General features: G+C 38.2%; 3 protein-coding genes and 2 long non-coding RNA genes across 19 annotated transcripts; 3 read left to right on the top strand and 2 right to left on the bottom strand.

Moving 5' to 3' along the window:
- The first annotated feature begins 9 nt into the window (after positions 1 to 9).
- LOC117600907 (putative cytochrome P450 305a1) lies at positions 10 to 5146 on the top strand. 4 transcript variants are annotated; one of them, XR_004580551.2, is made up of 11 exons: positions 10 to 379; positions 481 to 993; positions 2019 to 2276; positions 2480 to 2717; positions 3064 to 3223; positions 3293 to 3404; positions 3476 to 3656; positions 3737 to 3993; positions 4076 to 4280; positions 4367 to 4441; positions 5019 to 5146. XR_004580551.2 is itself a non-coding variant. In XM_034316960.2 (9 exons), the coding sequence occupies exons 2-9, from the start codon at positions 915 to 917 to the stop codon at positions 4252 to 4254; spliced, it is 1464 nt and encodes a 487-aa protein (XP_034172851.2). In that variant the 5' UTR covers positions 10 to 379; positions 481 to 914; the 3' UTR covers positions 4255 to 4901. The 4 variants fall into 4 exon arrangements, 2 of the variants coding, with proteins under 2 accessions (XP_034172851.2, XP_034172894.2); XM_034316960.2 differs by lacking the exon at positions 5019 to 5146 and having other exon boundaries at positions 4076 to 4901; XR_013062802.1 differs by lacking the exons at positions 10 to 379; positions 481 to 993 and adding an exon at positions 1059 to 1457 and having other exon boundaries at positions 4076 to 4441.
- LOC117600899 (methyl farnesoate epoxidase) lies at positions 4937 to 7305 on the bottom strand. The gene is made up of 8 exons (XM_034316949.2): positions 7199 to 7305; positions 6611 to 6862; positions 6250 to 6538; positions 5912 to 6147; positions 5611 to 5822; positions 5462 to 5548; positions 5248 to 5389; positions 4937 to 5186 (listed from the first exon to the last, which is right to left on the bottom strand). The coding sequence occupies exons 1-8, from the start codon at positions 7284 to 7286 to the stop codon at positions 5008 to 5010; spliced, it is 1485 nt and encodes a 494-aa protein (XP_034172840.2). The 5' UTR covers positions 7287 to 7305; the 3' UTR covers positions 4937 to 5007.
- An 888-nt stretch (positions 7306 to 8193) lies between these two features.
- On the top strand, positions 8194 to 11440 carry LOC143305709 (uncharacterized). Of its 2 annotated transcripts, none has more exons than XR_013062816.1 (5): positions 8194 to 8530; positions 8620 to 8700; positions 8800 to 9761; positions 9842 to 10363; positions 11320 to 11440. It is a non-coding gene; the product is annotated as an uncharacterized LOC143305709 (long non-coding RNA). The 2 variants fall into 2 exon arrangements; XR_013062817.1 differs by lacking the exon at positions 11320 to 11440 and having other exon boundaries at positions 9842 to 10104; positions 10180 to 10305.
- On the bottom strand, positions 10176 to 12664 carry LOC117600894 (uncharacterized). The gene is made up of 3 exons (XM_034316935.2): positions 12589 to 12664; positions 11686 to 11780; positions 10176 to 11589 (listed from the first exon to the last, which is right to left on the bottom strand). Exons 1-3 carry the CDS (start codon positions 12610 to 12612, stop codon positions 10176 to 10178), a joined length of 1533 nt encoding a protein of 510 aa, XP_034172826.2. The 5' UTR covers positions 12613 to 12664.
- On the top strand, positions 11655 to 19810 carry LOC117601017 (uncharacterized). Of its 11 annotated transcripts, none has more exons than XR_013062806.1 (9): positions 11655 to 11877; positions 11950 to 12180; positions 12266 to 12335; positions 12973 to 13053; positions 13130 to 14479; positions 14566 to 14644; positions 14723 to 14913; positions 15026 to 17870; positions 19678 to 19810. It is a non-coding gene; the product is annotated as an uncharacterized LOC117601017 (long non-coding RNA). The 11 variants fall into 11 exon arrangements; XR_013062807.1 differs by having other exon boundaries at positions 12266 to 13053; positions 13130 to 13705; positions 14208 to 14479; XR_013062809.1 differs by having other exon boundaries at positions 12266 to 13053; positions 15026 to 15173; positions 16567 to 17870.
- Positions 19811 to 20111: the final 301 nt, after the last annotated feature.

Here is a 20111-nt window from a genome sequence, read left to right as displayed (position 1 = left end):
TCACACAGTTTCAGCGAAATATTTAGAATCTTTTTATACTGTTGTATTTGAATATACAAAATTGTTTAAATATTTGAACGACCCCTTAATAACGTAATTTAAAATATAGGGACATTATAATTAATTGGAATACAATAATTGTGGGACGTTTTTCTATACAATAAATATTACATGAACATTATTTTATTTCAAAGTTTAGAGTACAATGTTTGTATGTACCAACTACTAGAAAAATAGTTTTTTCGATTATACAATATAGGGAAATACTTATACACGAGTTCTCGACTTCCGGTGTAAGATTTCATATTTGCTGTAACGTATAATTTTCAGTTTGCTTGTTTAAATATTAATAATTATATTATCATTCAGAACAACAAAGGTATATTAACGATAGTATTTAATATTACAATATAGAATATATTTTATAGAAATTAGAAGGAAAAACGTTATATCATTGTCAGTATTTTAACATTTATATAGGTGGTTAATAGGAGTATCGTTAAATGGAAGGAATTAAAACGAAAATGAGCTAAACAAGCTACGTGACATTACGCGTGATTGAATGCATTACATCAGTCACTAAAACTTGTCTAACTATATCTCATTGAAGCATCGCCAACTTGGCACTTCTTTATTTCTTTGACTTTGATATATGCTTATAAGCAAGGAGTTGAGTATCGTTTACCTGCATTTAAGCTTATCGGAAAAGCCGCGTTATCGGCGGTGGTTGGACATAAAAATCCGACGCGACGATTGAAACGAGAAATTTGGCATATAAGCCGTGGCCAGAGAATTACTACCGTCTAGCTTACTGACCATCCATTCTTCACATATATAACCAATTTAAGTTCGCACGTTTTCATTGATCATCGGCATATTGATTTTAAGTTTTACGTGCACGAAACGATTCAGTGATGTTCATCACCGTGGTACTGATAATCCTGATTTTGATTTTAGTGGTAGTCAAGCATAAAGTGAAAAATCAACCGCCAGGTAATAGGAGTTATTTTATGTTTAATTTTTTTCAATTACAGTGATCGATACAGATTGATATCTAATGTTACCTTCTGTTTTTTTCTTTTTTAGAAATTATGGTTTAATGTTAACACGTTAAATACTACAGTGAAAACAAACGAACGTAGCACGGCACTATAGCGTTATTTAAAATTTTCTTGGACGTTCTTCCTTTAAATTATTCGATTATATTAAAGTGCCGGTGAATTTATTGTTATTAACAATATTGTTTTCCCCGTATTTTTAGATAATATTTCATTTACACGGATAGTAGGGATTATATGAAAATTCGTTTAAATCTTTTTCACAGACGACAATATTTATATACGTTCTTTAATTCACTGATTCAACAGCAGTTTCAAAGAATGTTTCATTGAATGAACGAATTCCTGTATGGTAGTCACGTGTTACACGACTATATACAATGATTGGCTTAAATTACAGTGAGTATAAAAAGTATTCTAATGATTCCTTGGTGGATCGTGGACCTCGATCTATTGAAAATTTTTTAAATTTTATTCAAGGCTTTACATTATTTTTTGTAAATTTATAACAAATTTTCATTTTTCTTCAATAGTTTCCTTATCTTTTCGTCCAATTTTACGGTTATCGGTATTGACCATAATTGAATTTTAATGTGGAACAATATCTATGCTGACAGAGAGTCCAGATAAACTAATGTTAATCTAATGTTATCTATGCAAAATACTATGATTAAGAAACTCTACGAATACGTTTTACACTCACTGTAAATTAGGTCTAAATTAGGTCTAAATTACTCGGTACATCCGCTGTCCGAGGGTTAACATCGAATAGATGATATAGCGAACTAGAGCGAGATTTTTCGGCCATTTCCGGTCAGACCGGAAGTCTAAATGCTATATGTAGCCCCCTTCTCAAAATTTTCAATCTTACAAGATACGGTTTGGCTAATAAATAGTTCTATATAGTTTCTATTCAAAAATGAAGTGTCAGTTGAAAAATGTTTTATCTTCTTTTTTTAGGTCCGTTTCCGTGGCCGGTTATCGGCAATCAGTTTCTACTAAAGCGCTTAACTCATAAATTGGGAGCACAGCATTTTGCCTTCATAGAGCTGTCGAAACGATACAATAGTCACCTGATAAGCCTAGGTTCAGGCGCCAATAAGGTATTAGTCGTTTCTGGAAGCGAATCTTGTATGATGGAGGTACTGAAAAGCGAGGAGTTTGAGGGCCGACCATGGAACGCGTTTATCGAAATGCGAAATATGGGGAAGAAACAAGGTATCAGCTTCGCTCCTATGAGTTTAATAAGTATTATAGAGTAATTTGAAACATAGAAAAACAAATATATCTCTTATCTGAACTTTGTTATCTTCGTCTATTAATTCGGATGATAGAGAGTCTATAAAAGTTTTATCACCATTATGTATCATCTTATAAGATTGTATTGTAATTGTAATTGTAATTGTGATTATCAACGTTAGGTATCACGATGAACGACGGAGATGAATGGAGGGAAATACGTGGTTGGACGATGCGGACTATGAGATCCTTCGGTTTTGGGAAGCAAAACATGTTGGATATGATCAAGAACGAATTGAATATAATCCTAGAGAAAATGAAGAAAGGGGGTGTACAACGATTGAAACCGATGATCGTGCCTGCTGTAATAAATGTCCTTTGGATGTTGACGACGGGAAAACCATTTGGCGATGATCGAAAGTACATAAATCTCTCCTATTTATTTTTTATACTCAACATTTTTACCTGAAAATGTGTTATTCAATACCTTCCTTATTCAATTTTTAATTGAGAAAATTAATAATTTCTTCAATTGAGGGTTGAATGCAAAATCAAGAATTATGAAACCTGCTCCCCTTTTACTTTTTCTATGTACATACGCTTATGCAATTGTCATATTTCTTTCTGTGTTGTCAAGAAAATTAGAGCAACTCTAATGTGATCCATAGCAAGTACAGAGGAGCAGGTAGTAAGTAAGTGGGTCATGTATGTATTTGAAATGCATTGAATTGTGATCGTTTATTCTCTTTCTAACGTTAACTCGTAGGTTACAGTATTTTACCGAGTTGCTGGAACGTCGAGCACGAGCCTTCGACATGAACGGCGGATTTTTAGCCGCTTTCCCTTGGTTACGTTACGTTGCACCCGAGATCTCAGGGTACAACCTTCTTGTAACGCTGAACAACGAGCTCAAGGCCTTCTTAATGGTACGTCCGTTATGTAAATCAATTATCATTTTACTATTATGTTAAAAAATTATGGCCATTTTTATGCAGGATATTATCAATGAACACAAGCGCCAATATTCACCAGAGAATAACGACGATTTGATAGATCTGTTTCTTCATGAAATGTATAGCGAAAATGGTTCCAGTTCAGTTTTCAACGGTACAGTGATTGCTGTTCAATTACCTAATTAATAATTTCAAGAGTTCACGGTAACGAATTTCAATTTTCAGAGGATCAATTGGTAATGGTATTGATTGATTTTTTCCTTGCTGGTTGCACCACCACGGCCACGTCCATGGACTTCCTGTTTCTAATCATGATGTTGCATCAGGACGTTCAACGTAAACTGCAACAGGAAATCGATTCGGTGATTCCACGTGACGAGTTCCCCGACTTGAAACACAAGATAAAGTAATGAACAGTTTAATTTGTTGTATACGTGAGATTTTGACATTTTTTCTTTTTCTTTTTTTTATTTTTTATTGTTACAGGCTTCCTTATACAGAAGCTGTAATAACCGAGTCGCAACGACTCTGGCCACCATTCCCTATAATTGGACCACGACGATGTCTTCGCGATACAAACCTTGGGGGTTACAAGATACCAAAAGACTCCACTATACTACTAAATATGTATTCCGTTCACGTAGATCCCGAGCTATATACTGATCCGCACACGTTCAATCCCGAACGATTCATAAAGGATGGAGTCTTCGAACCGAATGTAAACTCCTTGTCTTTTGGAAAAGGTACAAAGTGAGATGCGAAGGACATCCTTCGTTACACAAATGTTCGTTATTATTCGTTACCTTGATTATCTTTCTTATTTAGGAAGAAGAAGATGTCCAGGTGAAATGTTAGCAAAATCTGCGATGTTCCTTCTATTCACTGGCATAATGCAGAAGTACACCCTACTTCCGGTCCCTGGCAAAGGACCAACTTCCCTAGAAATTAATCCTGGCCTGACGATCTCACCAAAGCCTTACCAGTCATTAGTTGTGCCACGATAATTTCTTTTATCAGGCAATCTCTTCCAGTAACTAAATGAATATATTTATAAGTTGTTATAAAATTAAGATAGGGTTTATGGTTCTCTTTCTCTATCGTATTTTCTATTTTTAGTATCTATGACGACGCTTCATAATAAATGCTAAATACTTATTAGAATAATTATCAGAAAGTGAAAAAACAATAAAGGTACAGCAAAGAAATTATATATTTTTTTTTGCTTGGTTAATCGTGATTCTAATGAAAAGAAAAAAAAAAAAGATACCAGAACGCGAAGTTCTCGATCTTCGTAGTTCAAGCTGTTAGACAGCCAGCACGTTTATTTGACTTCAACAAATTTTTCTCGCGGATAATGTTTATTGTTTCTGCTACGTGAACGTCGCTTTACGCGTCGTTTTACTCGTTCAACGAAATCGGCTCGTTTCGCAGAAGTCCAAATGTACCTTCGCCCCCACGTCACGTGGCGATTCGGCCCTTTTATATTAAGTCTTCAACGTCGGTGCTAAATATTTTCTTGTTAACTAGGGTACCGTTCGAAGTACAGAAATATATCCTATTAGCAGATCTTTTCATTTTCATTTTCATTTTATAAATTCTATACCGTTTATTTAAATACCTAATACTGTTTTACGTATTTTATTAATCATTTCTCTCACTTAAAAATGTGAAAATGTATATAAATTATAGTTGTGTTCATTATTATTATTTTTTTTTTTTTTTTTTTTTTTTTTTATACAGAATCATAGTTTGCCAAATCATCTTAAAGTAAGTTTCAGATGGTACGGTTTTGGCGATATGGTGAAACCATCGTAGCCGTTCGGATCTGGCTTTCCATGGTCTGGTGAAATTTCGATATCGAAGTAATATACAACGTAGGTGAAGAATAAGAACAAGGTTGAACGAGCCAGCATTTCTCCTGGACAACGTCTTTTGCCTAAAACGAAAGAATTTAATTTGAATACATTTGAAACAAGAACAGACAAGTAATTTTTCACCTAAACTGAAAATCATGCTTGCACTATTTGGACAAAATCGGCCAGTATCGTCAAGAAATCTTTGTGGTCGAAACTCTTCCGGATGATCCCAATAAGCCTTGTCATTGTGGACACTATGGAAGTCCAGAAGAATCATTGTATCCTAAAATAATACAGATACGTGTATACTTATACTCGGAACAGGCACTAAAAATAAGATACTTATGGTATTTACTTTAGGTATGTGATATCCATTCAGATTTACGTCTTTCATGGTCTTATGAGGTAGTCCAAAAGGTGCCAGGTTTAAATATCTCTGTACCTAACATGGGAATGGTATATTTGAATCGAATTATAATGGTAATTATAATAATAGAATTTTACCTCTGCAAGAAACGATTCCATCATCGGCAATGACGAAGAATCTTTCAAAGCTGGGGATCGTGATCTACCGACAACGTTATCTAGTTCCTCTTGGAGTATTTTAATCCAGTCAGAGTGCAAAGATAGAAATAGCAAAGTGGCGGCTAAAGTATCTGTTGTTGTTTTTGAGCCAGCCAAGAAAAGATCGAGACACACGATCAACAAGTTTTCTCCTAGAAGAAAAGAAAATTATAATTAATTTTCTTGCCACGTAATGCTTCGTAATTGTTGAAATTTTTTGCAGATTAAAAATATGACTCACGATCAAAGATCGAATCATCGATTATTCTGTTAGACGAGATCTCCAAAAGAAATGCCTCGATTAAATCCTGAGGCTCGTTATCAGACAGTTGTTTCTCGTGAATGGTGATCTCTTCGTCTAAGAAACCCCAAAGCTTTCGTAAAATTCTCATTAACTCGTTGTAACCGGATAATTCTGGTATAATGAAACGTAAAAATGGCATATGTGACACGATACCGCCCATGGTATCCATCAGTCTAATGATAGAAGAGATTTTAAGTTAAATATGTATGTGGATACCAACACATATGTGGACTTGGACGCATATGCTACTGGTTCTGTCGCGTGAGTATGTTTACCTGAAGGCACCGTGAACAGCATCAAGTATCTCCATCAGTTTTTCATTGTTATAGTCAAATCGATGGCCAGCAAGCATGGACCAAAGGGAATTCAAAACGGCGACATCGAATGCCGTGTGCATCGGCACCGGACCTTTCGCGCTAGCTCGACGAAGATAATCTACGAAATTCTCTGCTTCAATGATCAACTGTTTCTCCATAATTGATTGGCCAAAACCAAATGCCCTGAGGTGACGCATCGTAAAACGACGACACTGCGCCCACGTTGGCCCTTCGGCGAATAAAATTCCTGTCGGAATTCAATCGATCCAAAGTATATCAATGTTTTATTATTAAATAAAACTGATAATACTTTACACACCTCGTTTTTTACCAAACGCACGGACCCTGAAGAAGAATCCATCCGGTCTGCCATTGAACTCGTCCTGAAGAAGAACCTTCTTTACCAGATCATGCGTCGAGATCACAACCACCTTCTGTGTTCCCAGTTTCAAACCCAGAATCGGACCGTAACTTTTCATTAGCTCGTGAAATGCTAAGTAAACGTAGCCATTCTTCAGCTTCAGTTGTCGAAAGGTGAAGAAGCAACCGATCAGTGGCATCCATTTTGGGCCTACTCGCATATTACACAAGAACGCATGAATACATTGAGAAGATAGTAAATTACCACACTTTCTTTATTTCTATTCAAAGATTGTATTAGATTAATTGCAAAAGTTCGTCGTATATTTGATGTTACGTTGTAATTCTAAATCTTTAAACAGTATTAACTTTTATACATTTATTTCAAATATGACAACATTTTTCTATTAATCCAATACATTACTAACAAAATTTTTAGTCGATCTCGAAAAATTTCAATTAGATGTTCCGTTTAAATTCAGAGTACTTGATAATTTAAACTTCCCGAGTTCCTGATAATCACAGATTATATCGCACACTAACGCACCAGGAGGATAATTCTGTGGCTTGAAGCAATCGTAGACGCAGAAGATACAGAAAAGAACAAGGAGAAGACAAATCACCGCGTAGAACATCTTCGTGAACACTGATAGTTCAGATTCGGTGACTTCGAATGCAGTTACTATACCAACGCATATATACATATGTATGCTAAGAAAAAAAAGATTCTGGTGCCACCCTGTGATATTATCGCCGTGACACCCATGGCCTCTGACGAAAATATCTTTTTGTACGAGAAGACGTCCTTTTCATGGTACTCTTCCCTGCTTTATATTATATATATTAGAAGCGGTATCGGTCTTTTTTCTAGCTCTGATATAGCAGAACTCTGATGATGAGTTGCTAGATATGTAACAATGTAGAAGAAATGCCTATCTTCAATTAGTATAGAAATCACATAAAGATGAAGATCTAAGAAATAGTAAGGGGACAAATTAATTTAAATGCAATTATTAAAAAAAAATTGTTCTAATCTTATTCTAATTTTCAGGAATACAAATGATAAACTATACAGTGAGATTATTGGAATTGTATAGTAATTCTAAGTATCTTTCTACTTACCATAGGAAATGAGATGTAAAAAAAAAAGCAATGCCTCCATTGATATACCAACAATGTGTTATTTATTCTCATGAAAAGGGAAACACCGTACTCTCGTAATTTCTGTTCATTTTCATACGAGCAATTTGTTGGCAACGCATACTTAATGGCTTCCGTTTCGAATACAAAATACATGAGATCACTGGACTCTCTACGCGGAAGACTTTTAGCAAAAATTTGATTTCTCTGGAAACAGAAGTTCCGGCTCGAAGAATAATAACTATGCTAGTCATGATTGAAGAGAAATATATCAAGAAGCTTGTTGTTTTATTTCATAAAAACATGATTTATTTATCTAAAATTTTATTTCAAGTCGATACAAGTTACATCAATTGAACGAGTTATATTTCTTCTTTTAGTTTTAGTTACACGCTGTAAAAAAAAAAAAAAAAAAAAAAAAAAAAGAGGGTGCGATGTAAGAGGAATGCACAGCAAGTAGAGTGAACTTTGAAAGTCGCCGGTGAATTATTTCCTGATCGGGCCAGCTAATTGCAGCTAAACTGGTTTTACTTTTCAACGAGCAACAGAGAAAACGCGACACGATTCCACAGGTTCACGGGCTCGCTTTAATTATAGTTTTGGATTTATTTGCGTAGATGTTGACCTTCCGCAATGCGGAGAATACCTTCGATACGCCCACAACGCATCGCTCGGATTGGCTTTTGTAGAAAGTTTTTGGAAAGTAACTTCGTTTCTAGAATATTCTTTTATTTTATAAGTAAGTTGTCTGAATCAAATTGTTCAACATTGTTTTAACCCTTCTTTGAATTAAGAGAGCCTCTTTCATTATATTCTGTTTCGTTTCAGAAAATCGTTCAGTTCACTGACATCGGTACGGCGAAGTGTTTTAATGGCAAACAACACGTTCGATCTGGTGTACTTGAACAGGTATGTTTTACGAGCAATATTTCCAGATACATTGTTCTGTTTGCGTAAAATCGATCGTTATCGTGACCCATTCAAAACGCGAGATTTCCATTTGACTAGGGCTTGCAGGCGAGAAGAACGTGGATAAGAATTATCTTAGAGAAACGACCTTGAAAACACTCGCAATTGTACTTTGAAGAAAAGAAAGAAAAAAAAACTACAGTGAAGCGTTAAAGGAACTCGATGGAAGATAGAATCAGGTCAATTGCAAATAGCAAGTGGAACAGTTTATTTTAGAGTTTAACCAGAAGCTATTGGCGACCTTCTAAATCGTTTAAACATCTCCAGTTGATTGTTTGTTTAACGTAAGACGAAATATATTTTCAGGGACATGTTATTAAGTAAAGAGATGAAAATGTAAGTAAATAATTTTATTGAAATAGTGTTTTTCATAAGTTTCCATCGACAAACGGGTAGAAACTCTGACGCAAAGTGAAAATCACGAGCACGGTGTCGAGATCGTTTAGAAAATACTGGCATACGACATTTCTCCAGTTTTTTTCCCGCGGCGATCAAACAACACGCACGATGCAAAAGTCTGACCCTCGATGGTTGTTGGATCGAAGCAAAAGTTTCTCCTGTCGTCGATTCTGCCCATTACCCAGAACTTAACTTACTATGGCCGCGGCTGGATAACGCACAGAGGAGGAGAGTGAGTACGCTGGCACGGATTAATTTATGCCGGTGGTAGACAGACGCGTGTGTAATACGTGGGCAAAACGTTCGAGCGTGTAAGAAGGTGCACGGACACTTTCTCCACGGTCGAGGTCTTCCATATATACATACAACGGGCCCCGAGCCCCGACTTCCTTCCATAAAAGATACGACTTTCTCCGGTTTCGCAGCGGCAGCCGCGTGCTCCTAGCCACGTTGCGTCATGTCGAGCGTGGGCAACGCGCAATGACAAAGCTTAACACAGTAATGCGGAGGTGTCAACGAAATATTAGGGAACTTTATTGGTAATACCGACGGATTAGATCCTTTATACATACTTTCCCCAATTTGAAGCCCAAGTTGCGATTGTACGTATAGTAGTACATATTTCGTTGGAAAAATTTCGTAACTTACAATTTGATTTCTATTAATTTCGTTTGCGTTGCAGCGTTCGATGGAGGACGGTGCTGGAATAACAACAAGGATGTAACAAAATATTACTCAACTTTATTTTTAACGGCAGTGGTTAACAAAGAAAGGTAACAACAACGTGTATAAAAAGAAGAAGATAATATACATAATGATAGAACTTAGCATTAGGGTGATGATACGTGAGCACCTTAATGAAACAACTGGGAAGAAGGGGCCGTGTCAGTCGATTAGATTCTCCAGAAACTTAACTCCCTAAAACTTATCTATCGTACAAGTAAGGTAATATATACAGCGGCTTATGTTACAATACTCTATGAAAAAAGTGTTTGTACAAGCTTTACTCAATTTTATCAGCGTTTTGGGAACGCAAAGTTCGCGCTGCTTTGATTGGTCGGCGCTGGTGGAGGTACCAAGTCCTGGCTGAGCGATGGAGCTTCCGTCTTGGACGATCTGTCCCACCTGACCTTATTTTCATCGACCTGACGTTGTTGCTGCTGGCCTTGAGCGTTCTGCTTAGCTGATGCTTCGGAACTGTACGGTACAACCTGGCTACCTTGAGCTTGACTGTCCTTTCGATCCTCCCATCCGTGATGATGCGGATGATGGTCCTCTGCAGGGAACCATTCCGAAATCCAGACGGGTTTCCAAATCTTTTTCCAAGCTGGTACCCAGATTTCTTTCCAGGCAGGTACCCAAATCTGTTTCCAAGCCTCCTTCCAGGATAACTTTTTATCCGGCACCCATTCCAACTTCTTGTCCGTCTTCCAGATTTGTTTCCAAGCTTCCTTCCATTCCAATTTTTTATCAGGTACCCAGATAAGCTTTTTAGATGGTTTCCAGATTTGCTTCCACTCTTCCTTCCAAATCAACTTTTTGTCATCCACCCAGATCTGTTTCTTTGCTGGCTTCCAGATTTGTTTCCAAGCTTCTACCCACTCCAGCTTCTTGTCTGGTACCCAGATTTGTTTTTTAGCCGGTTTCCAATACTTTTTCCAAAGCGGCTTCCAGATCAGTTTCTTCTTCCAAAGGTCGTGACTGGTGTACTCCCAGCCGTGGTGATCGGTGCCGTGGTAATGTTCACCTGGAATGCCAATTTTCACCCATTCTGGGATCCAAATCTTCTTCCAAGCGGGTACCTGAATTTCCTTCCAAGCTGGCACTTGAATTTCCTTCCAAACGGGCTTCCAGATCTTTTTCCATGCAGGTACCTGTATTTCTTTCCATGCTGGAACCTTGATGGGCTTCCAAACAGGCTTCCAGATCTTCTTCCACGCTGGTACTTGAATTTCTTTCCACACTGGTACTTGGATCTCTTTCCATACGGGTTTCCAAATTTTCTTCCAAGCTGGTACCTGAATGTCCTTCCATACAGCTTTCTGCGTTGGCACCCATATCGGCTTCCAGATCTTTTTCCACGCAGGTTTCCAGATCTGTTTCTTAGCCGGTTTCCAGATCTTCTTCCAGCCTGGTTTCCAAATCAGCTTCTTCTTCCAGTAACCATGTTCGTGATGATGGTCATCGTGGTGTTCGTCCCCTGCTCCACCGGCGTCACCACCTCCGATATCGCCACCGCCAGAATGGCCAAAGCCACCGCCAATGTCACCACCACCTCCGGAATGACCAAAGCCGCCGCCAATGTCACCACCGTAACCTCCTGAATCTCCACCGTGACCACCGAAGTCTCCACCATAGCCGGTACCTACATCTCCACCTGCATGACCACCTGCGTCACCACCCCATCGCTTCTGAGCCACTGTGCCATATCTGCGTACAATGATTTCATAATTAATTAGTATTCTGCTAAGATGTTTATACATCTTGGTAGATAATTATACATATAGTACAAGCTTTGGGACGTACGGTATTTGCTGCTGAGACTTCTGCTGTTGCAGCTGATTCTGGTCCAATGCCTTGCTCGCCACCAGAGCGACTTGCAGTAGCACCGCTAGTGCAGCCTGTAAACAAGATAATTACATGGATATGAAATTTCACCGATCGTATCGTCTTAATGGACATTTGAACTGTGCAACTTGGCGTGTTCGTTCTATTTAGGTAAGCACTTGGCGCTCATAGAGAAATCTCTTCTTTTTTTCACGATAACATTCTCGATGTTACTCTTAACAGTTATTCGTTTATGGAATCACTTTCGAAACTAGCCGTCGATAACCAAGCAAACACGTTCATTGATGAGCAGTGATCAGCATTTTACAGTTTCGCCTTTGATGTTCTCGATTCCTTTGATGCTTGTTGAAGAAATTATTGTATCAAGAAAAGAATATACATTTATAAAGATGATCTATTCTGAAAACAATTCTGTATTCGGCAAGGTACCGTTACGTTTCCTGAAATAACAAGGTAATACAAATTAAATAATTCTAAAACGTGAATTAAACTATGATTTAAATTAACCAACACATTCGCATTACAATCTACATTACAGAATTGAAGTTGCATCAACCCCCTGAACAAAATGTGTCTGGAGCATTCAGTGTTCATCCAATCGGTAAATGGTAATCGGTATTTATCTTTAAATAATCTCAAACACGACGTTCTTGACAATCGGTTGATCACCATTCGTCGATCGTGACACTCACTACTTACTCCAGATACGATGATCGTTCGATGCATCACCGTTTCTAACCGAACGCGCACCCCCTTTTTAGTAGTATCGTTGAAGAACAATCAAACGGTCGTAGCGGTGCTTACGATCGTCACCAGGTTTATATTAGAGTATAACTGAGACTTATTTAAATAGAAACTGACCGCGCATCCCGGGCGAATCCTCATATTTTCTCGCAATGCCGCCCGTCGGGCTCGGGCTGCGTACTCTTGTTCCCTAAGTGCAGGAAAACGTAAGTTACTTCGCCCAATCAGCGGAACGCCGTAGTTATATAGGCGCGTATTCCTCCCCCAGTGCTATCGTGGTGTGCTGGGCCAGATACTGCGAAGGTGGTGGTAAAGTCGTCCTGGTGGAGGAGGTAGTTCGCATAGTTGGAGGAAAGGAAGTCGCGATGGTGGTGGGTCCCAACGGACTCGCGTTTCGAAAAGCTCGTACCTTGGATAGCGATGGGGCCGATCTTGTTCATTGTGCAAAAAGACTTTTACTTTTATTTCGCTCTTTAACTTATATTATCCTTTTATTTTCAGATCTTTGCCTGTCTGTCGGTGATCTTGAGATGAATGTATGCAACAGTACACTCGTGTCTTCTCCCTAAATTCTGAATCCAAGTACCAATTAATTTGATAAAATTCATCTTATAATCTATAAGTTGGTTTCAATCTAACCAGTTACATTATATTTTAGGTGTTGAACTCCCATGAGATTAATTGAATACTTTCCATCGTATCAAGAGAAAATTGAACCCATCGCTACGTCCGTTCTCCTTCTTCCTTGCTGTTGTCCACCTCCTACGAACCTGGCGATCTTACTTGATAGCACGGTTGCCCATCGTTCCGGAGAAAGTGATCGGGAACACGATGATCCGGTCGAGCGAGTCAAGCGGTTTCGTTCTGTTGCTATTTACACGGCTCTGTCCGGCAAAGGCGAAGTTCACGGGGAGGCAAGGTTATGCGGCAAGGTTATACCTGGTGATCCAGATTACCTGACGACGAGAGAGTGGTGGAAAGAGATCGAGCGCGGTACCGTGGCGTTTGATGAATCCTTTTATTTTTTCTTCTGTAGACGGTTTAATCGATTTCAGAATGGCGCCGCCGCGCCGCGCCGCGCCGCGCCGGTCCTGTCCGGGTTTCTCTTCCGGGAAGGCCCCGGGGCTGGACCATTGCCGCTTTTCCTTTCATGTATTCTGTCTTTGGTGAAGATTGCCCTGAAGGGAGGATCGGTGAAGAAATGTTAGAGATCGAGAGATAGAAATAGTAAATGGTAAAAGTTCATTGTCCCACAGGTGAATTTCACTTTGCTTTCAAAAGGGTCATTCTTCTCCTGGGGATGTCAGGAATAACAAATTTGAAATTTCATATAATTAAAGTATTATTGTATTTTTTATTTGGAACAGTAATACCTATATAAGCTGCATTAGATACGTGAAGTATGCATAATTATAATAAAAGCGTGAAAAGTGTCGCCGTGGAAAATCGGGAAGCTAATTATCGCTGCTAGACACAATCTTCTTCCCCTTCGCGATGAATGATTATAAGCTTCCAGAGTTCGCACGATTTCTATCGATTCCTCTTTCATTAATTAGGCATTCAAACATTAACTTTCGACTCGAAATCTTACAGTTTTATTGCTCGTTAAGTGATTTAATCCCAGTCGACAAAGCTACATCGTGTTTATAATCAGCTTACATAATTCAATGTTTTTATCAAGGTCGTTAAAAGTTTGTCACGATATGTAAAGAAGATATACATGTTCTTTTTTTTAGGAGAATCAGGGGTCCCCCGGAAGATTCTTCATTCCGTGTTATGACCGATAAGTTTTCGCAAGATTGAATCTTCTTAAAAAGAACAGCACCCATCGTATTCTGACGAGACCGTGTTGCGTTTTATTTGAAAAGCTCATAATCACGAATACCTGCACGGGTGAAAGTACATACCGAAGCTGAAAGGAAGAAAATTTATAACGTAAAAGCAACGAGTATGCCATCCAAGGAATTACGAGGCAAATTTTACGGAGGCGAGCAATTACGAGATACAGGTCAATTTCACTGGATCAATTTTGCAATTTAACGGAATGATAAACTGACTGAAAAGAATCAAACATTTTGTCTCTGTTCCTTTTAGCTGAACCCTAGAACTACCACCTTTGGAGGATGAAACATAATCGGCCATATATTTCAGCAGAAGAACCTTCATGAATTTTGTAATTTAAAATAAGAATTTTAGAGTTATTTCGAATGATTTGATGCTTCTAGAACTTGAAAGCTGAACGATGTTTCAGGAAGTACTGTGACGAGTCACTCGGCTCGATTTGCTAACAAGCTGAAAGCGATAAGTGGTTAAATTCGCACGAGATACATCGTCATTGTATATGTATTCGTCGAATGAAAGCGAATTCCTTTACTCTACGATAGAGAGCCAGACAACTGGGAGTACATGAAATTGCTAGGATCCATTCCAGTACTTATTGAAGTAAAAAATCCGAACATATATATTTCACCTGTTTAGTTTCTGTTTTTATTTTAATCAATTTTGTTTTTAACATGCAAAGAAATCTTGATTAATTTGCATAATATTCTTCCAGGATGTTTAACAGGATGCAGGTGTCGAATCGGCGGACCAACCCTAGAAATTTCTAAGTGTGATTTACAGGAAGAGGAAACGTTATAGCTAGTGGTAACGCGTGGGCAGAAGTAGAAGAACGGCGTTTGAAACATTCCAAAGACGCGATAGTAAATAGAAGAGCATGTATTTGAGAAATTTTTATTTGCACTCCAAGTGTCAGGTTTATGGACGAGTACCTACGATTCACTTTCTAAACGTCCGTCCCTCAAGGTAGCCGACGATATCGCTTTTCGAAATGTCTAGCTGTTCGATATTTGGGTTACGTTCGACGACTGAACTTTCATGGAAAACAAACAATTGCGACAGTTTCTTAGAAAACTTCAGTTCCATTGTTAACTGTGTCATCTATATTTTTTTAAGGAAGCTGGCAATATCATAATTTTCATTTAAAAAAATAATTTCTGTAATGAATTTAAATTTTGAAGCTGCTCAACATTTCTTCTTTCTAGAATGAAGCATCACTCTGCACTTATTGTCAGTCATCTCGAAGGAATGTCATTCCACTTTTCCTGTGCATCAATTCTCTTGAAACCATGTTTTTGCGTGTCTCACCGAAGTCATGGATAATCAGTTTAAATCTTTACACAAATTTCACCGTCGTCGCGTCTGTGATTTCTTCTTCTCGCTCGCCGTGCCCCTATCTCGAACAACCCACAATACAATCCGTTGAGAGAACGAGCGACTCGCAGCGTATAGAAGAAAGTTTTATCCTTCCTATTTTACGCACGATACATATCTTTCGGGTCTACGGTTTCTTCTTACTTCGCGATCATAACATTTTGCTTTCTACCATTAAATGAAAAATGCGAAGGATCGTAAATTAAATCATCTTCAATTATCTCCTGGAAAGGATAGAAACGCATCTAGGATTCAATTGATATTTACGAAGACGTAGCCGCAGAAGAATATTCTTCAGGATTCAAGAATTAATGAAAACGCGTTTCTCGCAGTTTGTACGCGCGTCTAACTTTTTCTTCGCAAAACCGATTAGTTTCTTATTAATCCTCAGGGTACAATTATGTTCTTCTATATCGGAAACCTTTCATTTGTCTTGGACTTTTTACGAGTGTAATTTCGCGCCAGTGAAAGGCGTCGCGTCGGAGATGATTTCATGCCGGGGCGGTCGAACACGCGCACGTTCACATTGCCATATAAACAAACGGTTATCGCGTTACCTAATCGTTACTACTCGCCATCCATTGTCAATTAGCACGTTGCCCAGTATTTTCGCCAATTAAAGCGACCGTGCGAATCTATTTCGTTGAAATGGTCGACATCAACGCCTCAGTTCCTTTTATGAGCCACTGAGGAAAGGATTATAGAAATTATCTCGACAAGCGCTCCGTTATTAAAGGAATTATTCTTAATTCAAAACTTTCATAATCGTCTAAGTATTTAAAATGTATTTAAAAATTATGTACTGAAAAATTATTATTTATTGAATCGGAATTTTTTTACAAAGACTGTAAAGCAATATTGATTGTGTATTTTTCTGTTTAGGATGCACAAGAAAACCGGATGCGTCGCTCTTATAAGCTTCAGGAAACCACTGCAGAATTGGAGGTTCCTTTTCTTCGCTGTGAGATCTTAAATTGAGATTTCAAAACCAGAATGAACAAAGAAACACGGGGATCAGACATAAAATGTAATTGTCAAGAGTGGCATTGGAGAGTGTCAGAATGCGCTAATCGTCTAGCAAGCAGGATCAACTTTCACATATTGTAACAACTTCATGAAGTTCTCAACAAGCAGGAAACGTTATTATCTCAAGTGACAAGTGGTTTTATTTTAAGCTAGAATTTTTTCTAAAAAAACGTGATACTACTAGAAAAATGTTACACGTTACTCTTTAAAGGAGCAGGCAATCAGGTATATTTGAATAAATCCACTTAGATTTTCTCCACGCCAAATCAGTGTCGCTATTAAATACCATCTAAATAATCCCATTAGTTTATCGACAGATGTCAAGTTGTTAAAAGTCAGGCGAGGGATTACGATGTCTTTTATAGTTTCATAGAGGATCGATAAAGTTTATGCTTTGTCAGTGTAGAGTAACGTTAAGTGAAAAGAAGTTGAACTATGCTTTTGACTTGGAGAACTTTGGCGCACGACATACATCAATCAACGAAAACCATTAATCATCCATGTCGGTATTGATGCATTTCTACACTTCAGGAAATAATCTATGGAAGTAAATTCCATTTATACAATTTATAGAAACTCCATCGAATTCTAATATAACGTTGCACATTTCAGACTGTGATACCAGTGAAACCATGGATAGTGGAATCGAAAGGAAACGCGTGTCACGTATCTCCGAGGTCATCAGGTTCAAACGGCTACCCTCTTCCCATGTGACTCGGTCTTCTCTTTCCTGGTACTTGGTCACGAGACGATTTCCACGACGGGAAAGTCACGGTCATGTAACGCGGGGACATCCTTTACCGCATCGAAAGAGAAACAGATGCACGAGAGCTGGCGGTTTTCGATGAGCAAAACGAACCGAGCCTGCACACGCTTCCGCTGTAACGAACGAGTAGAGAGTAGAGGATGCAGAGAAGACGAAACTACCAGGTCGAGAGTGAAACTTAACTGTTCGATGCGGCAACGTGATTGCACCCAATTAAGAAACTCCTTGAATCAACAGTTTTCGAACCGGTGTATCAAGTTCCGTGAGAGGTTCAAGAGGCTTCCGCGAAAATATTCTTAAACTAATTAACGAAAAATGAAGACTCAAGTTCTCAGAATGGCTATTTAACTCGTTCTCTGAAGAGCAAAGGCTGTGAACATCTGTTGAGAAATAGGTAATTTTAATTTTCAAATAAAAATTTTCAATTAATTGTTCTATATTATTAATATAATAGCAACTGCCGGTCACCAGTGACCCCTACAGCAGTTTACATATTAAACAGAGTTCACTGAAGCAATGAGTATTGTTCAGAAAAAAAGGTATCCTCTGGGAAGACAGAAGCGCGCTTTCCCTGAAAGGAACTCGTTAATAATGCATAACCGCGCGTTGTTTTTATATACAAAGGAACATCAACTTTTTTCCCATGTTTCGTATGGATTATAAATCCACGAACTGCTTATATAACCGTGTGTAATTTTGTCGCGGATGCTGGGTCGGATATCTTCCGGAATTTCTATAAATTTTCACATCATCTTCCAGCGGCAGCTCTCGAAATGTATATATGTAAGTAGAAAAATGATCAACTTCCGGGATACTCGTGTGCATCGTGCTGGGTATAAGAACATGGATGCATTGCAGACGATACCGATTCGAAAGTGAAACTCGACTTTACGATCAATGATGCACCTTGTCTAAGTGAAATCTCGACGCTTAATCGGCTGTTTGGTTGAATGTCACGGAACGTCCGTTTCTCGTTGATTTTGTTCTAGAAATTACGTTTAGTCTTTGAAAAATGGGTCACGTTCATTTTTATAAGACCTTGAGACTCGAAATGATATGCCACAAATGGTATTTCGCGGTACTTAAATATTATCAAATTGTAACAGACTTTCTGTGACACGCAACAATTTATATTAATTTATAGAAAAGATAAATGTCTTTAAATGTTAGATACGCAAAGATGTTAGATACGTGTTGTCATTAGTTAAAGTTCACCGTTTCCAATTGAAGTTGAACGTCTTCTGTCTGTCGATGCAATATATTATCGTCTAGTTAGTATATTCACGAACGTGTAAATATTGAAGCGCAAAACCAAATACCACGTGGCGTTCGCGAAACAAACATCACCGCTGTTATAACACACGAGTCTGCGGGCAAGATACGTTTGATCTCAATTTGAAAGTGAAATTGGTTTCTATCCGTAGCCAGCGATGCGCGTTATCTAGGTGAAATTACGTTTCTAATAGGCAGTGTCATAAACTATCATCATCCGATACATTGACCTGCATGGTTGCATTCACGTGTTACTCGCTCGATTGGTAGATCGTGTAACGATATTTTTTCTTCTTGTTTATCGAGGCATGTTTGTCGAGCTAATAACACACTTCATTTTTGTAAACGTGATATTTCTTTTTAATCGAACTAAGGAAGAGTTTGTTAATTATTATTGTTAATTATTATTCTATGAACGAACGAGGTCGAAGCAATTACATTGTTAATTATAATAAGAAAGTTCTAAATACCTATGGTCGCATTGTTGAAAGGAACTATGTCAATGTCTGTCGAAATGTAATATTGCAAAAGAAAGATACTGGATGAACGAACGAATAAACAGAATATCTTAATTCTTCATTCTTCAGTCAAATAGGTAGAAGGTTCACATTACAATTATTAAAATCTTGCGAAGGTGCTTAGTATGTTATTAGACGACTCGTTTAGTTAATGATGATGTCCATCGATTGCAAATTACTATAAAAATTCAACGTATGAACGATTCGCTTTCTATTGAGTAATACATGTGATCGTGTCCTCGTGGCGTCGTGCCATACATAAAGCATGAAGAACTTTCGTTGCTTCGATTTACTACAAGTAGATTAAGACTGCATAGACATTTCATACATTGCACTCTAAAAAATAATATATTTAACGTAAGAAGTGACATATTTTATAGTAATTTTCTAACAATTGATAATATTTTTCAGATGCAACTTGAAGGCTGGAAAATCACGGCTGTTCTGAGGCTCTCTGTGTAGCTGTAACCAAGATATACACTTGCACCCACCACGCACGCACGCACGCACGCATCAGGAGTTTCACTCTTCAGCGAAGCCTGACAAACTCTTCAAGCTTGTTCGACGGTCATTATACGATAATTGCATTTAACTTGGCTAACCAAGGTGCTGCTTCCACCTGTAGGTGGACGTTCGAAAGCGATTTTCCTTATCCGACGAGGGAAGCCTGGCGAATCGATGTTAACGTGAGATCACGACGAAGAAAGTAGAGGAACGATACTCGTTATTAAGGTCGAAGTAATGAGGAAGACTGCACTCGTCTTCGTGACCAACTTCTACTGCACTCTTGTGCTGTTGGTTTTTCTTAGACTTACACTAGTATAAATAGAGAAGACAATGAATAG

Source organism: Osmia lignaria, chromosome 9 (genome assembly GCF_051020975.1).
Source record: "Osmia lignaria lignaria isolate PbOS001 chromosome 9, iyOsmLign1, whole genome shotgun sequence".
Taxonomy (NCBI): Eukaryota; Metazoa; Arthropoda; class Insecta; order Hymenoptera; family Megachilidae; genus Osmia; species Osmia lignaria.
Note: the sequence above shows the minus strand (reverse complement) of the source record. Positions and strands in the feature narration are given on the sequence as shown.